General features: G+C 40.4%; 1 protein-coding gene across 1 annotated transcript; it reads right to left on the bottom strand.

The window, feature by feature from the left end:
• Nucleotides 1-814: 814 nt before the first annotated feature.
• LOC133639014 (5-hydroxytryptamine receptor 1A-beta-like) lies at nucleotides 815-2,046 on the bottom strand. The gene has a single exon (XM_062032069.1). The coding sequence runs from the start codon at nucleotides 2,044-2,046 to the stop codon at nucleotides 823-825; it is 1,224 nt and encodes a 407-aa protein (XP_061888053.1). The 3' UTR covers nucleotides 815-822.
• Between the last annotated feature and the right edge of the window lie 15,191 nt (nucleotides 2,047-17,237).

Genomic DNA, 17,237 nt, shown 5'->3' with positions numbered 1-17,237 from the left:
TTTCTCCATGTGGGCCCCCAATCTAAAATGAGTTTGACACCCCTGCATTATGTGATAATGTTCATCAGTCAACTCATTGGTGTTCATTTTCAACCTATCAAGATAAAAAAATTATATCAAAATCAAATTACAGGATGTTATTTATGTAGTTTGCTCATTTTCGTCGATGTGGTTCATTTATTTTTTTACATATGTAGCATCATCTACAAAGGGGCAGCATAGCTCGGTTGGTAGAGTGGCTTGAGGGTTCCAGATTCGATTCCTGCTTCCGCCATCCTAGTCACTGCTGTTGTACCCTTGGGCAAGACACTTTACCCACCTGCTCCCAGTGCCACCCACACTGGTTTAAATGTAAATTGGATATTGGGTTTCACTATGTAAAGCGCTTTGAGTCATTAGAGAAAAGCGCTATATACATATAATTAACTTCACTTCACTATAAAAATACAAAGAATTGCTATTGTGACATCTAGTGGGCACATTTAGAACTGCAGTTTCTTTCCTTCAAAAATTCCGGCTCATTTTTATAGTTAGCAAACTCATCCCGCGGACCGGATAAAACCTGTTCGTGGGCCGTATGTTTGACACCCCTGACATAATATATTCAGAAAGTATAAATAACAACAAATAAAAATAGAATACTATTAACCGCAACATGATTTGTACATTTTCAGAATGTGCTTGTTCTATTTTTAAACAAAGAAAACAATCTAAAGTGGTCTTTATTTTTAAGTTACCATGCCATGGGAGTAGATTTTTCTCCCTGTGGCCCCCCGGATCTAAAATGACTTTGACACCCCTGGTCTAGCCGTTAAAAGTGAACTAGGGTCTGCAGAAATGGCACTTGATGATTTTCTTGAAAGCCCCCTGGAAGTCCTTGTTGAAGTAGGCGTAGATGATGGGGTTGAGCAGGGAGTTGGAGTAGCCCAGCCAGTTGAAGACGTCCGCCAGCCAGCGGGGCATGAAGCAGCGCGCCTGGCAGAAGGGCATGACCAGGGCCACGATGAAGAAGGGCAGCCAGCAGAGGATGAAGGTCCCGATGATGATGCCCAGCGTCTTCACCGTCTTGCGCTCCCGGGCCAGCGCGATCTTCCTCTTGGCCTCGGTGGCTTTCTCGTGTCTGCTCTCGAACAGCGGCACGGTGCTGGGCGTCCCCGGCAGCAGGTTGCCTCTCAGGCCGCTGTGCACCTCGATGATCTCCAGCGACGCTCCATCTTCGTGTTTGACCGCGCCGTTGACGCACGGCATGGGCCGGGGCTCCACGCTCCGCTTCCAGCTCTTACTCTGCGCCTCCCTGGGAGTCTTTTTGTGGAAGAGCGCCGGGGAAGACGACGCCAAACCGGAGTGCGCCACTTTCTTGGGTTCGCTTTTACGCACGGTTCTTCTGATGCGGAACCGCGCCGCTTTGAATATCCGCCCGTACAGAACCAGCATGAGCATTAATGGGATATAAAAAGCCCCAAAAGTGGAATAAATAGTGTACCATAGGTCTTGTCGGATCTTGCACTGTTTGGGGTTCTTGCGGTCTTCCTCCAAGCTGTTCGCCGTGGAGCGCATAATCAACATGGGCGGCACGGAGATGGAGAACCCCACCAACCAAGTGACGCTGATCAGAACCGCGGCTCTCCGAGGCGTCCTCTTCTTCATGTACTCTATGGGCTCCGTGATGGCCCAGTAGCGGTCCAAGGCGATGGCGCACAGGTGCAGGATGGACGAGGTGCAGCAAAGCACATCCAGCGAGATGAAGATGTCGCACGGGATCTGGCCCAGGGTCCACCTGTTCAGCACCTGGTACAGCGCCGCCATGGGCAGGACCAGCACCGACACCGTCAGGTCGGTGACGGCGAGGGAACCGATCAGGTAGTTGGCCACGTTCTGCAGGGAGCGCTCCAGCGCGATGGCCGCCACCACGCAGGCGTTGCCGAAGATTGCGCACAGGATGAGCGCGCTGAGGAGGACGGAGGTGATGACTTGGTAGCCCAGCTTCACCTCCTCCTCGTCGGTGTTGTTGAGAGGGAGGTCGAAGGTGCCGTTTGCGTCCTCCATGCCCGCGGTTTTGCGCTGGTTAGTCGGCCCAGAGCGCGCAGTCCCGCCTTGGAGCGCGCATAGTCCAGTTTGAGGCGCACACTGCGGAGGGATGGTGGGCATTTATAGCAGTGCGTCACCGGCGTGTCAGGGTGGAAGGGGGGTCGGGGGGGAGGGGGGGAGGGGGTCCTTGTCTCTTTGCCATCCACATGTATTATCATCTACTGCAGTGTTGTTCAACCTTTTCTGAGCCAAGGCACATTTTTTGCGTTGAAAAAATCCGGAGGCACTTGGGCCCGCCGGCCTTGACTTTGACACCCCTGGTTTTAGTTATCCCGTTGTAGATTATATCCATATTAGAGATGCGCGGTTTGCGGACACAACCGCGGAGTCCGCGGATAATCCGCGGGTCGGGCGGATGCATGACGAAAAAATTAGATTTTAAATAGATTCGGGCGGGTGGCGGTTGAACCAATTCGGAAATAAAAAGTTCAAAAGTTTGGGGTCACATTAAAATGTCCTTATTTTTCAATGAAGATAACTTTAAACTAGTCTTAACTTTAAAGAAGTACACTCTATACATTGCTAATGTGGTAAATGACTATTCTAGCTGCAAATGTCTGGTTTTTGGTGCAATATCTACATAGGTGTATAGAGGCCCATTTCCAGCAACTATCACTCCAGTGTTCTAATGGTGTTTGCTCATTGGCTCAGAAGGCTAATTGATGATTAGAAAACCCTTGTGCAATCATGTTCACACATCTGAAAACAGTTTAGCTCGTCACAGAAGCTACACAACTGACCTTCCTTTGAGCAGATTGAGTTGCTGGAGCATCGCATTTGTGGGGTCAATTAAACGCTCAAAATGGCCAGAAAAAGAGAACTTTCATCCGAAACGCGACAGTCTATTCTTGTTCTTAGAAATGAAGGCAATTCCACAACATTTTTTGGGTGACCCCAAACTTTTGAACGGTAGTGTACATAGTTAAATGTTGTTACCCGCATACGAAAAACGAGCAGCAATCTTTGAAACAGGCAATTATTCATCAGGCACTGCTGCAGCTGTCACGCCAAATATCTTCCCCCCCACAAAAACATCCCCCCCCCCCCCCATTTACTTCCGGGGCTGCGTCCAATAAAGTCACAAAGTTGCCGGGGGTCCTTAACCGGCGCGCGACTGTCCTGTTTCGCGCCTGTACAAAAAAAAACAATAATCGATTTCTTCAGATTCCAGCAGCTGTCAAAGACGAAGTATCCTTCCAGCGACGGGCAGTCAAAGCCGAAGTGCTATCGATCGCTGTCAATGACGTAAGAGGAAACATGACCACAGAAGTAAATGAGGGGGGCGGGGGGGAGGTTTTTGTAGGGGGAAGAAATTTGGCGTGACACAGCACACCACAACAAAACACAACAGCAGAAGAAGAAAAAAATAAAAAGATGGCACCGCCGGCAGCAAACGTGGTACGCGACAAACTAAAAAAGGAATACTAAAGACCAGGGGGGAAAAAAAACAATAATAGTCAACACTTTCTTAATGGAAATTACAATAATATTATAATAATGATAAATAATATTATCAAGCATTAATATCTCTTAGCCTCTAATGCGTGGCCAAGAGATATTAATGCGTGGCACGCATTGAATGTCTCTGCTGCATTGGATCAGTCTCCTTTTTTTAACAGGCAAAAGCTTTCTAACCTCACTAATGCCTTGCATCATCTATATTAGATATATAACAACGGGTGGGTGGCGGGTGGCGGGCGGTTGTGGTTTTGATCAAATGTTAGTTCGGGTGGATGGCGGGTGGATGACGACTTTTGTGATGCGGTTGCGGATGAAATAATTGCCTATCCGCGCATCTCTAATCCATATCTATCAGGCACGTGCACACATAGGGCCCTATGGGTGCTTGAGCCCCTGCCCTTTTTTGCCTTGTCTTAAAAAGTGCCCTCTGCCTCTGTGTGTGTGTTTTTTTTTTTTTTTTTTTTTTAAACAACCCCACACAGCAGAAGACTCCTAAACGGATCCGCCTTCAAGTCGCCCAACCCGCGTTACTGTCACATTCGTTTATTAGTGTACACTAATAAATTCCTGTCAGGGATGTACAAAAAAAACAAAAAACAAAAACTCCACGTTTTCTTGTAATACGGGTTGTTTGAGCCTGCCGCTTTCGCCGGAGAGAGAGCGAGAGGGCGAGTGAGTGAGTAAGTGAGAGGAGAGAGAGCCAACTGCGCCCCTGAGCCGGAGACCTGACAGTGGAGCAACTTGAACCTGTGAGTTATGTTATGGTCTAGTCGTCGTCCACTTATTCAGCATCTAATATGGGTAATATTTCAGAAAAACGCTGTATTATTCTATTATTCAATGTGTCAGCTTCTGTTTTTGCCGGACGTCGGAGCACGGCGCATCAATTGAGCACGGCACATCAATTCCGCACAGAGCAGAGCGGATCGTGCGGGACAGGAAGTAGTGTACAAAATACAAAATAAAACACCGGGTTAATTTTCAAAATAAAATGCACTGTGTTTACGGCGGATCACATTTCTCTCACAGTAGAGGTTTAGATATAAGGTTTATTGTGACTTTGCTATTACTGTGTGGGTTAACAAAATAATAATAATAATAATGATAATAATAACAATAATAACAATAATAATAATGATAATAATAATAATAATAATTATTATTATTATTAATAATAATAATAATAATAATTTCAGCATTCTGGGGATATAAGACGTAGGTTATCTGTTAGGAATATTACCATCTGTATTTAAACTTGATTCATGTTGATTATGCCTGCAGCACAATGCCAAAAAAGAAAGGATACAGAAAAGGAAGGAGAAGGAGCGCCAGGAAGCAGCTAAGGGTACAGACCTCTTAATGCATGGCTAAAATTGATGATTTCACAGCATTTCATGGAAGCCCTGAATTTACATTGAGGAGCATATTTGGATATGGGTGGCCTCCATCCTACAGCCCTCTACTGGCCCCTGGTCCATATTTTTGGCCCTGTATTGCATTTCAGTTGTTTAGTGTGAGCATTAAGTGAGAAAGACCATAAGTTACAACTTGATGGTGTTTTCATCAAGTTAAGGGAAGAAGGACAGATTTTCACATTTAAGTTTTTTCCATTTGGGTATTTATTTTTGTATTTTTTTTCAAAGTTCATGTTGCACTGTTCAATGTTCAATATTAAAGTGCTTATCTTTAACAATAAATAGCCTAATAATAAACCAGTGTTTTGTTGCTTTTCATGTCTTCCAAGCCTATGATAATATGAATTAACTCATTATGACAATAATTTGTTGACACAAAAGAAATGGCAATCACTTTTACCTACAAAGGACACACAGCTAAGTAGTTAGCTTCCTATTAGCAAATTTAATTTTACATTAATTTCCATATTGTGTAAAGGACCAAAAAAAAATGTTCCTGCCCTTTTCTGACTTTGAGCCCCTGCCCCTCTATAATCATGTGCACGTCCCTGATATCTATAGTATCTGCAGTATCAGGTCGAATCAGAATTAAGTCCTTTTCTATGTTTCTGTGTGGTTTTTAGGTGTAATGTTACATTGTTTATACATATTGGTATTGTGTTTACAAACCCAGAAGGGAAAGTCTATATGCACATATGAGGGTTTTGGCTGGGGATAAAAGCCAAATCATTTAAATGAGAACCAAGACTAGTTTTTAAATTTGTTGACCAAATTTGCCGACTTAATTTTGTGCAAAAAACATGTATGGAATAAAAGTGAATCATTTTTGTGTTTTTGTTTGTTATTTTTGATTAGTCATTTATTGCAAAACTTTTGAACATTTCAAGTAAAAGTACTGTATCATTAGCTGCAGCATTGCTCCATCATTTACACTGTAACAAAAGTCATTGTAAAACCATGATATTGGCGTTACTTTGACGGTAACATTTAAAGTCATTTACTTTAACAGCAACACTTAGATTTTATGGTTAATTACAATAAAGTTACAATATGCTGTAATTGCACAATTGTATTTTTATTGTAATCATTCTCTCAGTTTAACAGCATACCGCCATGAACAAGAGTGTGCAACAGCAGTAACCCACAACCACTGACCGCTATACCGGTCTTGCTTGTGGACCGCACAGAAAAATTAAATAATTTATAAACAACTGCATTTTCTCTGACCTCACTTCCCCCTGTCCCACTAGAACACACCAATAAGCGTGTTAATAAATAATAAATGTATAACAGGAATCACCATTTGTTATGTTTGTTATGTCTTGCTTACATGCGGGACAATGCACATTGATGAACAAATAATATGTAAATGTGCCTGATTGTATAGCCAAGGCTAACTTCCATATGCAGTCCTCGGCAGATGTTTTAATGACATTCAGACTTTACTTAAACCAATAACAGAGCAGCATCTTCTCATCTGTGGCTCACTAGTGCAACAACAAGGCCAGAAATGTGTCTCGTGAAAAAACGTCCGACCAGAACTCTAATAACTAAAGTTCCTTGGGTGAATAATGTAAACTCACTACACCGGTACGTTTTAGCGCTTTCATGGCGAGGTTTACTGACAGATATAAGTAAGAACTTTACACTACTTTATATTAGAAATGGCAACAGCAGAGGATGAATGTCCCATAACAAGAAGATAGAGAAAAAGAAGAAGCTTATGGACTACGGGTCGGCACGGACTACAAAGGCGGAAGCGCGCCAAATTTTGGGGACTTATGCAGATCCCAAATACAGATCAGCAAGTACCAGAAGGTAAGAAAAGTTTATTTTGCATAATATTGCAAAACAAAACGCCAGATAATATGTCTTACCTTATACACACACCATAATAACACTCGTATGTTGCAGCTTCATAGCTTACCAAAGTCGTACTAAAACGTTTTGATAGATTTTTGAGTGCCGTGTGTAATGTTTTATATATATATATATATATATATATATACATATATATATATATATATATATATATATATATACATACATATATATATATATATATATATATATATACACATATATATATATATATATATATATATATATATATATATATATATATATATATATATATATATATATATATATATATATATATTTTTTTTTTTAAATATTTATACAACAATTTTGGCGTTGCTTACTTGAGTCATATTGTCAGGTTCAAACACTGATGACATCTATTAAACAGACAAGAAGCAAGGAATTAAACAGAGACAGGCTTCAATTTAACTCAATGAGGAGAAATGTCTGGGCGGTACTCTTGCACAGTCTTCCACCACGCTCTGACGAAAGGATTGCACGCCTCCTCTTTTATTTGGACTTTCCCTGATTACATGGCAACAGCTGTTTCTAAAGGAAGGGGGGTCGTAAACAGCCCTTGCCCTCTGTCACAAAACAGTTCAAAGAAAAGATGCCTGGAGCTTGCGTCAGGTCCTGCTTCCTCTCCGCTTTGTAGATCTCGGGTCAAGACAAGATCTTCCTGTGGATTACAATAGATCAAAGAAACCGATACCTTTATGTCGCTTCCCATCGTACACAGTGGAGTTTTACAAGCCTTTTGCTTGGTAAGATCAAAGACAGCTTTTGTCCTCCCGCCGGGAACTCATGTAAACAAGTGTTTTGTGATAACTTACATACAATTATTCTGACATATATTGCAGTTCACACGTATCTCTTATGTGTGACCGCCATCTACCGGTCACACTTCTCATTTCAACGTGTACCGGCCTATAATTACCTGCCTCTTCCGGGTCTTTTCCTGGTTTGCATATTGGAATTATTACAGCTTCTTTCCACTCAGCTGGTAATTTTCCTTCTTCATATATCCTATTATGTCATTTTAAAACCACTTCTTTGCCAATGTTACCTACGTTTTTGATCATCTGGTAACTGACCTGGTCTTTTCCCAGGGTCATATTTTTAACCTGTTTCAATGTTCGAACCATTTCATTCAAAGAAAATGTCATATCTATAGTCTTTTTTAAGGCCATTATCTCTTATCTTCAGTCATTTCAATTACTGGTAATTGTTTCTTCTCTCTTTTTGTTTTTCTTCACTTCTCAAATTATCACTGCTGTGCATTCTAACAAATGTTTTTGTTAAAAGTTCTGCTGTTTCTTAATTTTATACCACACACTGTGTCCCTTCTTTCATCACATGATGTTTATGTTCACCTCGATCCCTGACATGTTCTTGATCATTCCCCACACCTGGCCTAATGGAGTAGTTCTATTTATATAATCACAAAATGTTCTCCAATAGTCTTTTTTCATCTTTTTAATAACAAGACCAACACTGGTGGCTCAGACTCAACTTAAAAAAAATAAACCGAATTGCTAAGAGAAAGCAGGTGCGGGGAAAAGTGCTCAAAGGTAGGTGTAAAACTGCTGCAGGAAAGGAGAAATCAGGAAGTGAAAAACCACAAAATAAGAGCGCAAGACATAAACTAAAACAACACAGAAAAATACCAAGAAACTCAGGATTAGGCATGATCTGAAACAACAGATCATGACAATAGTGAGAACAATAATCTATTTTTCAATAGGTTTAAAATTGTAAACTTCTTAGTATTTTAACACTTTTATTTTGAACAGTTTATATTATGATCATATTTGACTTATTTGCTTGATTCATTCTATAAATGTATTCCTCATACTGATACACTAAAGGTATTGAACGTGCATGCAATAGTTTTAAATTACATTTTACTCTGAAGTTGTGGTTCTCCTCTTTTGTTGAGAATAATTTTATAGGAACACTACTGAAAGACAACTTGGAAAAACTAAAAAAAAGGTTCTTAAGTAAGGAATGATTATGGGTTATGTATGATTTCTAAATATGGAGATGTGTGAGAGATACTGGAAGCTTTTAATCAAGGAGAATCAATGTTGTGCAGAGAGATGGTAACAATTAAAGTATTTTATGAGGTTCATTCTTCGGTGGAATGCAATAAGCCTATCCAGTGTACAAACATTTAAAGGACAATTTAAAACAGATATAATGTTCATACAGGAAAGATATACAAAACCCAAAACCAGTGAAGTTGACACATTGTTTAATTCGTAAATAAAAACAGAATACGATGATTTGCAAATCCTTTTCAACCTATATTCAATTGACTAGACTGCAAAGACAAGATATTTAATGTTCGAACTGGAAAACTTTGTTATTTTTTGCAAATATTAGCTCATTTGGAATTTGATGCCTGCAACATGTTTCAAAAAAGCTGGCACAAGTGGCAAAAAAAGACTGAGAAAGTTGAGAAATGCGCATCAAAAAACTTATTTGGAACATCCCACAGGTGAAGAGGCTAATTGGGAACAGGTGGGTGCCATGATTGGGTATAAAAGCAGCTTCCAATAAATGCTCAGACATTCGCAAACAAGGATGGAACTTTGTGAACAAATGCGTGAGCAAATTGTCGAACAGTTTAAGAACAACATTTCTCAACCAGCCATTGCAAGGAATTTAGGGATTTCACCATCTACGGTACGTAATATCATCAAAAGGTTCCGAGAATCTGGAGAAATCGATGTTCGATATTCGATCCCTCAGGCTGTACTGAATCAAAAAGCGACATCAGTGTGTAAGGGATATCACCACATTGGCTCAGGAACACTTCAGAAAACCACTGTCAGTAACTACAGTTCGTCGCTACATCTGTAAGTGCAAGTTAAAACTCTACTATGCAAAGCCAAAGCCATTTATCAACCACACCCAGAAACGCTGCCGGCTTCACTGGGCCCGAGCTCATCTAAGATGGACTGATGCAAAGTGGAAAAGTGTTCTGTGGAGTCCGCATGTCAAATTGTTTTTGGAAACTGCGGACATTGTGTCCTCCTGAACAAAGAGGAAAATAACCATCCGGACTGTTATAGGCGCAAAGTCCAAAAGTCAGCATCTGTGATGGTATGGGGGTGTATTAGTGCCCAAAGCATGGGTAACTTACACATCTGTGAAGGCACCATTAATGCTGAAAGGTTCATACAGGTTTTGGAGCAACATATGTTGCACTCCAAGCAACGTTATCATGGACGCCCCTGCTTATTTCAGCAAGACAATGCCAAGCGACATTCTGCACGTGTTACAACAACGTGGTTTCATAGTAAAAGAGTGCGGGTACTAGACTGGACTGCCTGTAGTCCAGACCTGTCTCCCATTGAAAATGTGTGGCGCATTATGAAGCCTAAAATACCACAACGGAGACCCCGGACTTTTGAACAACTTAAGCTGTACATCAAGCAAGAATGGGAAAGAATTCCACCTGAAAAGCTTCAAAAATTGGTCTCCTCAGTTCCCAAATGTGTACTGAGTGTTGTTAAAAGGAAAGGCCATGTAACACAGTGGTAAAAATGCCCCTGTGCCAACTTTTTTGGAATGTGTTGCTGCCATTAAATCCAAAGTTAATGATTATTTGGAGAAAAAAACATTTTTCTCAGTTCGAACATTAAATAGCTTGTCTTTGCAGTCCATTCAATTGAATATATGTTGAAAAGGATTTTGCAAATCATTGTATTCAGTTTTTATTTACGATTTACACAATGTGCCAACTTCACTGGTTTTGGGTTTTGTAAATGTGTGGCCCCATTAAATGAATGCACATACAGTGAAGTGTATCAGATGTGACAAAGCACCTAAAAAGGAATTGTCACAAGAAGGTCTTGAGTTCAAGCCAGTGCTGGGGTGATAAATCACTTTGGGTGCCCCGTAGTCAGCTTATCTTTTTACTTTCAGGAGATAGGAGGTATGCAGTAAGGGCTGACAGAAGTTGGCACTTTGCCAATGTCTCCTTCACACTGCATGCTTTTGATCTCACGGATACATGTAGCTAGTTCTCTGATACAGGACCAGGCTTTGCCAACACCCACTCAAGTCAACTGGATCCTGGATTTCCAAGATTTCGCTTTGCGCTTGTATTACCTGGAAAGCTTGTGAAATGATCCACCAGCAGAGTTGAGCACAAAGTCATCATTTGGAGTGGTAAAGTTAAGGTAAACATGGGAACTAATAATTTTCTTGTGGTCCCCACGAGTTAATAAGCAAGCATATCCTTTGTAATTCTGAGTAGTTCCTTGACATCCAGTGACATCTTGTATGGAGAGCGAGTCTTATGTCTGGTCTGTATCTTTGGATCTCAAATGCAGTTAAAGAGGCAAGAAATAAGTCTTTAGAAATTCACAGAGCGAAGCAAACAACACATACAAACAACAGTGCAGACTTGGAACCTGTCACAGCTCTGTATAGCACAGTTTGAGAGGAACCCAAGGATGCAGACAAAAGGTGAGTTGAACAGTTCTTTACTGAAGTTGTGTACTCACAAAAAGGCGCTCCTCACTGGAGGGAACAAAAGGCGACGGTGCAAAAAGGAGAACTCAAAATAGGCACTGTGGAGAAAACAAAAACTAATATATAAAAATAGAACAAACTTGGGTGGGGGTTGCAAGACGTGCGACCGCCGACGTAGACACCAAGCTGGATGGCACGGGGAGTGGCCAGAATGACAAGCTGCAAAAAACACGAAGCATGGAAGCCATCAGAAGTGGAGAGCCGAGGAGTGGAATCACAGCTGCCAAGGTGCTGCTTAAATAGCATCAGGGTAAATTGGGAGCAGCTGTGCACGTCTCACAACTCCGCCCACAATGGAAACACAGGAACTCTCTAAGGGGAAGGAGAAATGAAGTTAAGGTCAACAAGGTCAACTGCACCAACAAGGAAAACTGAATACAAACCACAAGGTGGCAGCAGGCGGTGACAGAACCAAACGAAAAGTGAAACGCCAACACAAGAGTACGTAGGCAAAAGTAGTGCGCAGTTATGATGCAAGCAGGTGGTATTTTCCGGACTATAACCCGCTAATTTTTTCCAGTGCTTTGAACCCTGAGTCTTAACAAACGGTGCGGCTAATTCTTTCCGCGCTCACGGCCAGAATGTTTTGTATTCAACAAATAGTTTTCATAAAACACCGACAGGGGCACTGAAAAGGTGTGTTATTGTTTGTGCCATAGAGCCATCTTTTTTCTCTCTTTCACTCATCGAGGGTGGACGCTCCCCTTTCCTCTCCCTTATCTCTCCTGCTTGCTTCTTTGTCTTGTCTTGTCTTAACTTTTGTTGCCTCTTTTTGCACTGCTCTCCAAATCAACATTGGAACTATTTAACTGGCCTCAATGAAATTGACAAGATCTTGGGTTTAGGGGAACCTACTTGTCGTGGCGGAGCGGTTGTTGCTGGACACACGATGGACTCTTGGCGACCCTTTTTAGTCGAGGACGTGAAGATATCTACCTATTCGGACATCTGCTGACTGGAGTAAGCGTTGCTCTGGTTTGTGGACAAATTGGAAGTTGCTGGCAGTCTTCAAATGACCCCAAATCTGCCACAAATGATTGGAGGATGCGGGAAGAACTGTGGACACTCTTGTGATTTTGGATCACATCGGACTGTCTGCCCCGCAGGATTTTGAGGACCAGTCATAGACAATTTAGAGTGAAAAGCACATTTTTATTTTCACTCGTATACAAAACATTCTAACTTGGATTGTTTCCCTGGCTTCGAGACTCTCCCGAAGGACAGTGCGGCAAAGACACAACAAACTCCCTTCTTGTCTCTCATGGACACACACCTGTTGTTGTTGGCTTTGGACTTATCGGCTACACGACATCAAGGCCGCGGAACAGAGACACGCAGCAGGCTTACACACACACGTGCATCCACAAAAACATACGCCACACACACATACCCCACCGCCAAATCCAACGCCCTCGACGCAAGTCCAATAGGGGTGATGGAAGGATTGGCAGCATCTGAGAGCTGCAGCCTGCAACCATGACCCCCCCACTCCCTCCCCTCTGTTGCTAGATATCTTGAGATGTACGTTGTAATATGTATATGTGCTTTGCTATGGAGGTTTTTTCCCACTCCAGACTGGGCCCCCTTAGGAGCCCAGTCTAGATTGTATTTTTTTACTCATCTTTCCCCAGCGTTTACCTTTTTCCCATCTTTTACGGGGCGCCTTGTGGTGACCCATCAGCGTTCCTGTTCTGTAACCCTGTACACTGTTTGTTTGTCTAATCTTGAACGGGTTTGTGCTGAAAACAAAGTTTTGTTGTACTTGTGCAATGACAATAAAGACCTATCCTATCCTATCCTATCCTATCCTATCCTATCCTATCCTATCCTATCCTATCCTATCCTACCTCTGTCTTTCCATGTTGTCCATTTAATCACAGTTTTATTAATAGTGATATTAGGATTGTACACAAGCGGTTGATTCACAGATGTAATTGGGTTGATTCTAAGTATTTTCTGACACAGTTTTAGAATGTTAAAACTTCTATTGGGCTCTGCCTCAATTCCTTAGGTATGTTTTTAATGTAATATAAACACCACACACCAATGTCCAAATTCATTAACAGATTTGTTTCTATGTTGATCCAGTCCTTATCTGCAGAAGAATGGAATAAGTGGCTTGCTTGTTCACAACCAAAGGAGATATAATAATGTAAAAAGTTTGGTAATTGTAGTCCTCCCTTATCTTGTGTACTAGACAATCTTAAGTATGATCATCTGGCCTTCTTTCCACACCATATAAAATGTGATATCACCGTATGTATTTTCTTATACCAACTTTTATTAATTAGGACAGGCATCATTTTTGATATATAATTAACTGCTGGCAGTATACTATTTTTTACTATTTTCACCCGACCCCAAAGTGATATTTGGAGACGTGACCAGTGTTTCATTTTGGATTCAATCTTATTTTTAAATCTAAGATCATTTCTTGATGCGGTCTGCTATTTAACATCAGCATACCGTATTTTCTGGACCACAGTGCGCACCGGATTATAAAGTGCATGAAAGTGGTCATATTAGGATTTTTTTCTAAATTGAAAGCCCTTCCTTGTGGTTTACACAACATGTAATGGTGGTTCTTTGGTCAAAATGTTGCATAGATTATGTTTTACAGATCATCTTCAAATCGCTTTCTGACAGTCGCTTCAGGATGCGCTGTTTTGTGGGCGGTGTTGTGTTTACAAACCCAGAAGGCAAAGTCTATGCACGCATGAGGGTTTGGGGGATAAAAGCCAAATCATTTCGATGAGAACCAAGACTAGTTTTTAATTTTGTTGACCTGATTTGCACTATTGACTTCATTTTGTGCAAAAACATGTATGAAATAAAATTGAATCATTTTGTGTTTTTGTTGATATTCTTTTTGATTAGTCAGTCAATTGCAAAATCAAATATTTTGAACATTTCAAGTAAACGTACTGTATCATTAGCTGCAACATTGTTCCATCATTTACACTAACAAAAATCAGTGTAAAATTGTCCGGACGTGGACTTTTACGCCGCTGACTGTGAGGATTGTTTTCCCGGGATGCAATCGGACTAGACCAGTCATGGCTTGAAGGTAGGAACATTTTTAATTTCTTCTGAAAAAAGGGTACAAACAAAACGCGCTCACAGCGGAGGTACAAAACTTGGCGCAGGGAACAAAACTAACACTTAAATGTAAACTATGCACATAAAACAAACAACACGTACTGTGGCATGAGCAGAGCATGAAATTATCATCAGCGTGAAACTATCAGCAAGAGAGCAAAAACAGAGTAAATCCAGAGTAGAAATGAACATCAACAGAGCATGAACAATGTCAATGTTGCCAGGCAGACTAACTGGCAACCAAAGGCTTAAATCGTCTCTTTGATTAAAACAGGTGCGTGAGTCCAAACAAATGAGGCAGGTGAAACTAATGAGTTGCCATGGTGACCAAACAAGGGAGCCCAAAAACAGGAACTATGGAGTCCAAAACTAGCAGAAAATAACAAAACATAATCCAGACCACAGAACATGACAAAAATCACAGTATGGTACCAGCTGATATTTGCATTACGTTCACAGCAACATTTACAGTCATTTACTTTAACAGCAAAACTTTGATTGTATGATTCAGTACAATAAAAGGTACAACTAGTGTTGTCCCGATACCAATAGTTTGGTACCGGTACTAAAATTATTTCGATACTTTTTGGTACATTTCGGTACTTTTCTAAATAAAGGGGACCACAAAAAATTGCATTATTGACTATATTTTAACAAAAAATCTTACGGTACATTAAACATATGTTTCTTATTGCAATTTAGTCCTTAAATAAAATAGTGAACATACAAGGCAACTTGTCTTTTAGTAGTAAGTAAGCAAACAAAGGCTCCTAATTTAGCTGCTGACGTATGCAGTAACATATTGTGTCATTTTCCATTCTATCATTTTGTCAAAATTATTAAGGACAAGCGGTAGAAAATTCATTATTAATCTACTTGTTCATTTACTGTTAATATCTGCTTACTTTCTCTTTTTACATGTTCTATCTACATTTCTGTTAAAATGGAATAATCACTTATTCTTCTGTTGTTAGGATGCTTTACATTAGTTTTGGATGATACCACAAATTTGGGTATCAATCCGATACCAAGTAGTTACAGGATCATACATTGGTCATATTCAAAGACGTCATGTGTCCAGGAACATATTTCCTGACTTTATAAACATAATGTGCGGGACCGGTTCTTTTCAGAGGCTGTATTGTACCGAATATGATTCATTAGTATCGCGGTACTATACTAATACCGGTATACCGTACAACCCTAGGTACAACTATATGCTGTAACTTCACAATTGTATTTTAATTTCATTTTTAATTATTGTCTCAGTTTAACAGCAAATATCATCCCGGGGGCCTTAGATAATTCATTTTGACACGTTTGACACCCCTGGCCTAAATAAAAAATGTTTTTGTTCTTTTTAATCAGTTATTGTGATTCTCTATTTGCTTGTTAAGTTAAGTACCAATGGTTGTCACACACACTAGGTGTGGCGAAATTATTCTCTGCATTTGGGAGCAGGGAGCAGTGAGCAGCAGCGGTGACCACGCCCGGGAATAATTTTTGGTTATTTAACCCCCAATTCCACCCCTTGATGATGAGTGCCAAGCAGGGAGGTAATGGCCGGGGTTTGAACTCACAACCTACCGATCTCAGGGCAGGCAGTCTAACCACTAGGCCACTGAGTGGTGAAGAGGAAGGTACTTTTATTATTTTTCCGTCATTTGTTTTTAATTATCATTATTTATTATTATTTGTATTATTATTAATTTTTTCAAATTTTTTTTTTTGGGGGGGGGGACAAAAAAAGGGGAAAAAGAAGTGTACATAAATATTACTAAATACAAAAACAGTTAAAAGCAGGCCCAGCCCTAACCAATCTGGCGTCCTAGGCAAGATTTTAGGAGGCGCCCCCCCACATCGACAGTGAAGTATTACAGTCTAATAATAAAAACATATGATTCCAGGAATAAAATAAAATGATATAATATAGATGAAAAACCAAGGAGATATATGTATGATGTTAACTGATATGCAAATTAGATTAGATTCAATTTATTGTCATCATTACAGTGAAATGCTGAATAGCAGAATGCAAAGTAACAGTATAATATATTATATGAGAATGTTATGTTATGATTATCTTTAACCGAATCACAGCAGTGCTCAAATTAAAAAACAGCATTCCCTCTCATGTGATATTGCTTAATTAACATTAATGATGTGCACTTTAACAACTAGGCTTACAACTATACCTAATATATAAAGGGGTGGAAAAGTGACTATTACCTGCAGGGCAAACATTAGCTAACCAGAACGCAATAACAATGTAAACAAAAAACACTTGCTTAAAGGATCTAATACAAATGTCCCTGAGGAATGTAAGGTGTGAGTACTGTAATTACCTAACGTTACATTATTATTTTCCATAACAATTTAGCCCCCTCCACAATATTAACCCGACGTTAAAACAGAACCAGCTATTTATTGATTAGCAATTGCCGAATCATGTAACATTAGCTTAATGCTAAAAAGCCAGGTTACTATCACATTCTGTAACAGACAAATAATTTCATGTAGGCTAACGTTACCTACCTGCTACCTCTGTCTTTTTCTCGTTTCTCCTCCTCTTCTTTTCTCTTTTTTCTTCCCTGGGCACCTGACAGTTTTGGCCGTTTTGACATCTTGTGTTGATTTTTTGATGTGGTGACATCCAAAAAGAGTCATGATACGGGAAGGGAGGGGGCGCACCGTGCGGGGGGAAGGAGGGGGTATAATGTTGTAACAAATAATATTTTTATTAAATAGGCTTTACTTTGCATTTTA

Source organism: Entelurus aequoreus, linkage group LG21, assembly GCF_033978785.1.
Source record: "Entelurus aequoreus isolate RoL-2023_Sb linkage group LG21, RoL_Eaeq_v1.1, whole genome shotgun sequence".
Lineage (NCBI taxonomy): Eukaryota > Metazoa > Chordata > Actinopteri > Syngnathiformes > Syngnathidae > Entelurus > Entelurus aequoreus.
The sequence above is the reverse complement of the archived record's forward strand: the minus strand, read 5'-3'. Positions and strand labels throughout refer to the sequence as shown.